Source organism: Corvus cornix, chromosome 1A, assembly GCF_000738735.6.
Source record: "Corvus cornix cornix isolate S_Up_H32 chromosome 1A, ASM73873v5, whole genome shotgun sequence".
In the NCBI taxonomy this organism is placed as follows: domain Eukaryota; kingdom Metazoa; phylum Chordata; class Aves; order Passeriformes; family Corvidae; genus Corvus; species Corvus cornix.
Window position 1 is genome coordinate 50,853,753 of NC_047057.1, and position 9,704 is coordinate 50,863,456.

Below are 9,704 nucleotides of genomic sequence, written 5' to 3' on the forward strand. Positions count from 1 at the left end.
GGTGGGGGGTGGGTGGGGGGACAAAAGTGGAAAAAGTGTGTGAGTCGCTCATGAGCATCAAAGAAGATTCATAATCCTCAACCTGAATTTTTGTTTAGAAAAGAAGCACAAGGTAGTTCTCTTCCAGACCAAACATCCGTGGTCATAGCTCTTGGGTGTTCCGCGAGAAGATTGCATGTGTTCCCCTTCCTCCATGCTCCTGGTTTGACCCAGAGGGCAAGAAGAAACAATGGTGATGACACCCAGTAGGACTGGGGTGCTCATTCCTTTCCATTGCTAAACCCCAGTTCCTGCCCCCTAGTTTCTTTTTGCTGTTGTCCTGAGATTTGGCATTGGTTTTTGTTGAGGATTTTTTTCCCCCGTCCTGATGAGGGCACCACTGCAGACCATGCTGTGCCTGGGGTTGTGGGCAGCTGCCCTGCTCTGCTTGTTTTCCCCTGGCACCGTGCGAGGTGACTGCTGGCTGATTGAGGGGGACAAAGGGTATGTGTGGCTGGCCATCTGCAGCCAGAACCAGCCCCCGTATGAGACCATCCCCCAGCATATCAACAGCACGGTGCACGACTTGCGTTTGAATGAGAATAAGCTCAAAGTGGTGCTGTACTCCTCCCTCAACCGCTTCGGCAACCTGACTGATTTGAACCTGACCAAGAATGAGATCTCCTACATTGAGGATGGGGCTTTCATGGGTCAGTCAAACCTCCAGGTCTTACAGCTGGGCTACAACAAACTCACCAACCTGACAGAGGGCATGTTGCGGGGCATGGCCCGTCTCCAGTTCCTCTTTGTGCAGCATAACCTAATTGAGCTGGTCACCCCTACTGCCTTCTCCGAGTGCCCCAGCTTGATTAGCATTGACCTGTCATCCAACCGCCTCAGCCGTCTGGAGGGCAACACTTTCACCAGCCTGAGCAACCTGATGGTGTGCGAGCTGGCTGGCAACCCCTTCAACTGTGACTGTAGCCTCTACAGCTTTCTTAACTGGCTGGCTCTCTTCAACAACGTCACCAAGAACTATGACCGCCTCCAGTGTGAGACTCCACGGGAGTTTGCTGGGTATCCGCTTCTGGTGCCTCGGCCTCACCACAACCGCAATGCCATCACCATCTTCCAGTCCATGTGCAGAGGGGGCACCATCCCCTCCCTTTCCAGGGTCAACCCAACTCCTTACACCCCTGACTCCCAGCGAGACCTGGATGAGGGCTCAGCCATCAGCCCTGGGGATTTCCTCTCTGTCAAGCCTCCAGCCTCTTCCACCACTGACTCCTCCTTCAGTCCCAGCATCAAGCTACATGATGTCACCATCACTTCAGCCATCCTGATGGTCACCATTCCCATGCCCTACAGTAAGATGTATGTGCTGGTCCAATACAACAACAGCTATGTTTCTGACATAGCAACACTGAAGAGCAAGAAGGAATATGTCACTGTCAACAAGCTGAAGGCCCACACTGATTATACATTCTGTGTGGCCTCTATCCGCAACAACAGGCGTTACAACCATACTTGCCTGACCTTTGCAACTCGGAGCAAAGGCAGGGAGGACCCTATTTCCAGTACTTCCACCACTACACACTATATTATGACCACCCTGGGTTGCCTCTTTGGGATGGTCATTGTCCTGGGGGTGGTCTACTACTGCCTGCGGAAGCGGAGGATGCAGGAGGAGAAACAGAAATCGCTCAATGTCAAAAAGACCATTCTGGAAATGCGTTATGGATCAGATATTGATACCAGTACCATAGTCCATCCTTCCCAGAAGCTGGGTGAGCCACCTGTCATTCCTGTCTCACGGATGTCCTCCATCCCTTCCATGATTGGGGAGAAGTTGCCCCCATCAAAGTCAATGGAAGCTGGGATGGAGACTCCTAAAGTCACCACTAAAGGTAACTACATTGAAGTGCGGACTGGTGGTGGGGATGGGCTGGAGAGAACCCAGCGGGATGAGGACCTGAGGGAGCTTGACAATGGGCAAGGCTCAGCTGCTGAGATTTCTACTATAGCCAAGGAGGTAGACAAGGTCAACCAGATCATCAACAACTGTATTGATGCCCTCAAGCTGGACACAGCATCCTTCCTGGGTGGTGGGACTGGTGTTGACTCAGATATGGCCTTTGAGTGCCAGTCCATCCCAGCCGGGTCCTCGAGTGGGCTAGAGCGGCCCAGCTTTCTTTCCCCACCCTACAAGGAAAGCTCCCACCACCCTTTGCAGCGCCAGCTCAGTGCTGATGCTGCTGTGGCCAGAAAGACCTGCAGTGTCTCCTCTAGTGGCTCCATCAAGAGCGCCAAGGTCTTCAGCTTGGATGTGCCTGACCACCCACCACTCAGCAAGTCTGACTCCAAATACATTGAGAAGGGCAGCCCACTTAACAGCCCTTTGGATCGTCTTCCCTTGGTGTCTCCAAGTGCCATCCATCACTTGGAGGTCAAGCCTTCTTACCATTGCAGTGAGCACCGTCACTCCTTCCCGGCCCTCTACTATGAGGAAAGTGCTGACACCTTGAGCCAGCGGGTGTCATTCCTCAAGCCACTGTCCCGGTCCAAGCGAGACTCCACGTACTCCCAGCTCTCCCCCAGACACTACTTCTCGGGCTACTCCTCCAGCCCTGAGTACTCCTCAGAGAGCACCCACAAGATCTGGGAGCGATTCCGGCCTTACAAGAAGCATCACAGGGAGGAGGTTTACATGGCAGCTGGGCATGCCCTGCGGAAGAAAGTTCAATTTGCCAAGGACGAGGATCTGCATGACATCCTGGATTACTGGAAAGGAGTCTCTGCTCAGCAGAAGCTGTGACTCTTCCTCACAAGGAAACAATACAAACCAAGACCCCCCTCCAACAACCAGAAAAAAAAAGCCACTTGACTGTGAAAAATAAACCAACAACAAAATACTCCTGAGAAATACAAAACTGACAAAACCTTTTCTTAAAGTTTACAACAACTCTTACACACACAGACACACACACTGACACACACACACACACACACACACACATGCCGAATTGTCTCTACTGTGTTACGGGGACCATTGTTCTGCCCGCAGATGGCTGGTAGGAGTGTCCTGCTCTGACACTGTGGTAACAACGTTGGAGTGTGGGTGGGTGGGAATGGCCTGGGAGTGGGTGGCAGGAGAAGGGCAGGGATGGACACTCACTGGGCATGAAACTCAGCTGTGAACTATTCATCTTTCTGTTCCTGTTGAAGGCTGATTTTTCTTTTGGGTGAGAGGGAAGGACTTTGGTTTAGAAAGCTTCCTTGTCCACCTTGTATACCTGCTATGCCAAATCTTCCATCACTAACGTTTTCCCTCATTTTCTTTAGCAGTGGAGGCTTTTCTCTCTCTCCCGTCCCCTTCCAAGACAGGTGGAATTGCTGGAAGAAGTTATTTTCCTTTGCCCTTCCCTATCCCTCTCTGTTAAGGGTCCCTGGGCTTGAACTTTCTGTCTAGATACTTCACGAACCTCCATCCTCCTCAGAGGAAGGAGAGGAGATGTGAAGGACCAAGGCGGGTAGGACCTGCCATATAACAGGCTCTGTGCCCTTGCTGCTCTTCCTCCTTCCCTTCTCCTGCCATGTTGCTGCTGATGAACACCAGCAATTCTGGAGTGATAGGCATTCTCCAGACCTTCTCAGAGCCAGTTTTCTGCCAGTTGGTGGGGAGAAATGGGTTGTGAATGTTCTCTTTGTCATGGCAAGCCAGGTTGTCAAGGAGTGGTGGAGGAAAAGACAGGAAGGTCTGGTCTTTCAGAGGTGTATAGGGTTCCCATCTCTCCATGTTACAGGTCAGAGGTCCTCCCCTCCACACACGCCTATGCTCAGGCTGCCCTTGAGTAGTCAGTTTAATACTCTCTGTTTATGTCCTCCTTACTATGAGGAAGGGACCTGGAGAGGACCTCAGCAGAACAAGTTCTCCATGAAGCTTCTGCAGCTCTTCCCAACTGACTTCACCGTGGGCTGTGGGGTGGGTGTCCATGAGAAGAGCATCACCCAACCTCCTCACTTCCAGGTGTGTGTGAAGAACGGGATTTCAGTTGCTCATCTCACTGGGTTGGCCTCACAAAGAGTCTTTCTCTTGAATAGGCCATGGACGTTCTGGCATGGATAGGGGACAGCCTAGGGCGAAGACAGGAGCATGGGGAACAAATGGGGTGTGAGAATGGGGCCTGGGAGTAGCCCAAAAAGGATGGCCTGGAAGAAGCTCCCTTTATGTGCGCAGCCGCGCTGTGTGCGCTGGGATAGAAGAGGACACCAGCCTCTGGATGGCAGGGTTCCTTTGACTACTTAGAGGCCCTCATGAGAATCAGAGCAACATATCACCTCCTAAATCCTCCACCTCCTCACAGGTGTGACAAACTTTTCTTAGGGATCCTTTCATGTCTTGGCAAAATCCCAGTTGCACTTGCTAGGTCTCAACCTCTGTCTCTTGGGTAGAAGATCTGTCACAGAGTTGGGAATGAGCCTACTGCCCTCTTCACCTAACCCCATTTCTGAGCAGCCCAACAAAGCACAATCTTGGCACCATCTCCCCCAAAGTTTTTCTGTCAGGCAGGAGTGCTGCCTGCTGAACATGTCTTTATGCAGCACAGTGAGCCTTCTCTCCACGATCTGCCCAAAACTTGACTGTTGTTCACCTCTACCAGGATGAGGGTGAGGGCCTATGTTGTGTTGGCTCTCCCTAAGTAGTTATTTCCTCTTTGAGGTGCTCCTTAGAAGACCCAGTGTTTTTGGGGGTCCTGGGAGAAGGATGAGGGTGTAGGAGCTTCTCTGGGAGGCATTTACATGCTGCATGCAGAGAACTTGCCTGTTATCTGCCAGGTAGTAGCACTGCTGTGACAATTTCACCTTCTGTAAGTGAGGGGGAGCAGTAGGCAGAGTCTGGTGCATGAAAACCAGAGTAGGCATCCCCAGAGTGTAAACCTATGAAGATCTGTGGAGTTTCTTCCTTGTAGGGATGCTGATGGTAACAATCCTAAGCCAGGTCATGACCCCATTGCCTCAGACTTTTCACTGTCAGCCTGCTTTCCCACAGTCAAAGCATTGCTTGCCTTGAGTCCAGAGGTGTTCATGGGACTGACTCCACATGGTAAGAGCCCGTCCCACCCAGAGGAAGGGGTGTGTGTACACACATGTGTGTGCACCTGTGTGCAGGAGGATGAAGGGAAGATACGAAGGGAAGTCACATCACTGCTGGCAGGCGTCCCTCCATGTTGGGACCATGTGGCAAACCAAGACAGGTAAATGCTGTGAGAGATGCTTAGGCACAACAGAGACCTCCCCAGGTACCACATGGAGCAGGCTCAGTGGTCTTCCAGCATGGCAACCATCCAAGCAGAAAAGACTAATGGCTGGGGCACAGAATTGAACTGGAAAAAGGGGATGACAGGCAAGGGGGGATGGAGTCTTGTTCCTCTCCGCAACTCTTCCTCCCCTGTGCTTCTCTGCTGTATGGTCTTGTAAACAGTTCTGCTCAGTCAATACTTTAAGGAGGAGCATTAACCTGTAAAGGTTTCTGCTTTCTCCCCTCAACACCTCAAAGAGGCAGAAAAGAAAGGTCAGGGATACAGCTCTCATCAGGCCCTTCTTTTTTCTGTGGTGAGGGTAAGGCTGGAGAGGAGGGAAAAGCCATTTCTCTCCCAGCTGTAGCCCCCCACTCCAAACCATTGGATGAAGTTTGCACAAGATGGACTGTTCTGTGGGAGGAAGAGGGCAAGGAAGGGGAACAAAGTGTCTCACCTTCCTTCCTCCTCCCTTCTTCTTTGTCCTGCTCCCTCCCTCAGGAAGAGGGCTCACAAAGTGATGCCAGCCCTGTTGGAGGAAAGCAGATTTAACGTTCTATTTGCATGACAATTTTACTGTATTTTTCTGAGCAAACACCTGTTGTGTATGTGCCAGTTTGTTGGAATTTAACCTCCTCCCTCAAAGTCTCTCCTGTCCTTGTCCCTGTTTTCTCTGCTCCTTTCATTCATCCCTGATGTGATTTTATGAGAGACTCCTATCAGTTTGAGAGGGAACATACCCCAAAGAGAACCCAAACCAATCACCCCATAAATGTCATTCCTTCTTCTTCCCAGTGTCCCCCTTGCCCTTACTCCAAATGCGGTCTCTCAGCTGCTTTTCATGGTCACGTGTGTAAAGGGGTATGTGTTATATACCAAAGGCCTGCTCTTTCTAGCAGCCGCCATTTCTCCTAGTTATTGAGGAACAGGAGTGAGGCCTGACAAGATCGATCTTGTAAGAGAAATGCTCACTACCCTCCCTTTGCCCTGGCTGCTGTTCCTCAAAAAGCAAGGTTGATCTTGAGGAAACGTGGAGTGCTTTAGCTGAAGGGAAACCTCTGATACAGTGAAAACTTGATGTGGAGCTTGTTACAATCACTTAGAAGATCTCCCACCACCTTCCTCTCATTGATTGCATAGACCTCTGGATTAAGTCTGTCCTATGCATTCTCTCCCCTGGCTGGCCCTGCAGAGGGCAGGACATGATGAAACCTCAAAAGCTTCTTTGTTGGGAAAAAGTGTGGAGAGACTGCCTGAAGTCTCTAAGGCCACTTTGGCTTGGCTTTGGCAAGTCCCTCAATGCTGCCTTCTCCCAGGGCAAAGTGGACTTCTAGGGCCGAAGCAAGACCAAACCCTTTCACACTTTATTTCTGGCTTGGTGAGTATTGGCAGAGAAAACAGGGGTTTAGTTCACCTCACTGGAAATTGTGGAGGGTGAGGGATGAGGCTGGGCACAGACCTGCCCTCTAGCCCCAGGGAGAACCTTGGGGAGAAGCCTGGGCTGGGGTCCTGCACCCAGGAGACTGAAGGTGAGACTCTAGGCATGCTGTTCCCATGAGACAGAGCTCTTTCCCGTATCTGCTGGTGCTGCCCCAGTTTATGCTGCGGTACCATGTTCCCTTCTCCCCTCCCCACTCTTCCATGCTGAATAAATCCCTCTTGAGGCAGGTGTGAAATATTCATGACTGACAAATGAAGAATTATGTCGGGCTGAGGAGGCCTCTGTGTGTTTGCAATGCTAATCAGCCTGCCTTGCTGGAGGAGGCTCTGCCTGGCAGGCTTGAAGGAAGGAGGGGAAGATGCAGGAGGAAGGTGGAAAAGGAGCTGAGACAGAGAGAGGAGGGGCAGACACAATAGGAGTGAATAAGGTATGGTGGGACCAAGGAGTCACCACTCCTTGGTAAGGAGGCAAGGAGGTAACAGGTAGAGGGAGATGGAGAAGGTGGAGGAAAGGGACAGGCTGGAAAGACCTGGAGAAGAGATGACCACAGTGGAAAGAATGGGATGATAAGGGACAAAGAGAACAGCAAGGAAAAGGGTTGAGTGCAGGGGTGAAGGCTCTCTGAGAGGAGGTGGGGAGTAAGTCAGCAGTGCCTGGAGAAAAAAATCTTGGCGGACTTCATGATGAGCTGTGACCCCTCTCTGTAGGGCAGAGCTCAGTGCTGCAGGGTGGGTAGCTGCTGTATGGCCAGGAGCTGGACCCAGGGCACCAAAAGCACATTTGCCATGCTTGTTGCTGACTGGAAAGCTCAGCTGCGTCAGGAAGGACACACAGCCTCCAGGAGCCTGGAGAAATCCCTTCCACCGTCACCACCTCCTTCCTCACAAGCTGCAGTCAAGAAGAGCCTCATGGAGCCGTGTCCTCTTGCTGGAGCCAGCCTGCTGCTGTCCCACCACCTGAGCAGGAGGGAGCCTCCTCAGGGTGGCTTGGTGTGGGACGGACACTTTGTGCCACCCCCCACCAGGCTATGGGGCTTTCTTGTAGGGCTGGCGGAGCCTGCCCCACCTCAGCCACGTCCTGCCCACCCTGTCTGAGCAAGTGTTTTTTGGGTCCTTCCCTGAAGAAGGGGCAGAGGGGAGTGTCTGTTGTGTCCCCCTACACACGCACGCATTCCCAACCCTGTCCCTCAGCCGCTTTGGCCTTGTACTGTGAGGGGCGTTCTCGGTCTGCCTCCCCTTGACTGTCCCCCCACGCGCCCTGGAGAGGTGTCTCCGTACCTCTCCCTGGCCATCCTACTAGGGCAGCTCTCTGCAGGGCTGCCCCAACCCACCCCGTTCCTGAGTGGTGAGAGGGCATCCCTCTGCCTGGCTTCTCCTTCTCCCTCTTCTCCCACTCCTTCTCCTCCCTGCCCCACCCGGGGTTAAACTCCCTCTTCCCCCCCTTACGGTCCCCCTCTGTATGCCCCTTCCTCGCGCGTTCGGCTTGGCCTTTGCCTCCCCCATAACTACCACCGCCACTGTGAGGCCTTGCTCTTGGGTGGCCTGTCCCTGCCGCCTGCTCTCCGCCTTCCCTGGGGGGAAGAGGAAGAGTCTGTCCGGGTCAGGCCAGACCCTCCAGGGCTGGTACGGCTGGTCCATCCACAAGCACAGCATCTGGGGTGAGGGGGTGGGAAGGGGCGGGCAGCTGCCAGGCACAGAGAAGGGGGTGTCAGCCCTTGAATGTAAGGAAGGGCCTGGGAGGCAGCTGCTGGGACTGGCTCCTTGTGGCCTCTTTGGTGTTCCTCCTTCCGTAACAACCCTGTGACCCCCCCGGTTGTGTATGGACAAATTTAAGTTGGAGTTATGTTCTTTACTTTCTTCTTTTTTCTTAATTTCCTTTCTTTTCTTCTTTTAGATTTGTATTTCTTTCTTGTTCTTTTCTTTCTCTTTTTTTCTCTCTTTCCTTCTTTTCCTGTTTTAAAACTGAATGGCACGAAATCGTTTTTCCTCAACTCGGAGATTCCTGTATGGAGAAAATCAATTTCTATATTTGCAATAAATTTCTTATTTAAAAAAAAAAACAACAACAAAAAAAACCTAAAAAAAAATCAACAAGCAAAAACTATGAAAAGCTGCTTCTGAGTCCATTTGTTCTAGCCTTGTCTGGCAGAGGAGGTGGAATGGGGATGGGATGGGATGGGATGGGATGGGATGGGATGGGATGGGATGGGATGGGATGGGATGGGATGGGATGGGAGGAATCCGGGGATGGGCAAAACTGAGAGAGTTGGGTCAGGGCATGGGAAGATTCTCCCAGGCACACAGTGGTCACCTGCTTCCCCCAAACACACTGTTTCTCTGCCCTTGGCTATTGCCTGTTTTGGACACACCCTCATTTTTACCCGGCCATGGGTAACAGTGTTATCAGTTCTGTTGTGATACCAGCCCTTTCCTGCACCAATCAGCACCAGGGTTCTGCCCCACCCAGGGCAGGCATACAGCACTCTCCGGGTGTAAGGCAGAGCTTCCTTGCCCATTACCTACGCAGCAAATCCTCTGCCTGAGCTCCAGAGCTCTCTGGAGGAAGGCTATCCAAGGCAGGGGATCCAGCCGTGGGTAATGACTGAGCAATCTGTAGCCTAATCCACCAGCAGATATCCTGATCTCAGCTCTTCCTAAGCATCAATATTTAAAGTTAAGAATACAGCCAGCAAATCCATGCCTATTGGTGCATTTATACACATAATTAGGCCAATTTGTGTATGGTGACATAGCAGCCATTCCCTTGCATGTTTTGTCTCTGCCTCCTGTTTCTTAATGTTTCTAGTTTCTCCTGAGAGTGGTATGGCTCCTTGGCTCTGAGGGTTTCTTTTTTTTTTTGCTCTTGCACATGCAGCTTTGATTAGACTGATCTAGCCATGGCTTCTAGGCTTCCTTATTGAGCGTGCTGAGCTCACAGTCTCTGCTCCTTGTGTAGCAAAGGACAGCAATAAATGGTTCTAGGGAGTT

At 51.8% G+C, this 9,704-nt stretch overlaps 1 protein-coding gene across 1 annotated transcript; it reads left to right on the forward strand.

Moving 5' to 3' along the window:
- The first annotated feature begins 21 nt into the window (after positions 1 to 21).
- Positions 22 to 8,826, forward strand: ELFN2 (extracellular leucine rich repeat and fibronectin type III domain containing 2). The gene has a single exon (XM_010410553.4). It carries the CDS (start codon positions 368 to 370, stop codon positions 2,792 to 2,794), a length of 2,427 nt encoding a protein of 808 aa, XP_010408855.2. The 5' UTR covers positions 22 to 367; the 3' UTR covers positions 2,795 to 8,826.
- The last annotated feature ends 878 nt before the right edge of the window (positions 8,827 to 9,704 follow it).

Coding starts and splice junctions, on each gene's coding strand:
- ELFN2 (XM_010410553.4), top strand. CDS start 368: ATGAGGGCACCACTGCAGACCATGCTGTGCCTGGGGTTGTGGGCAGCT.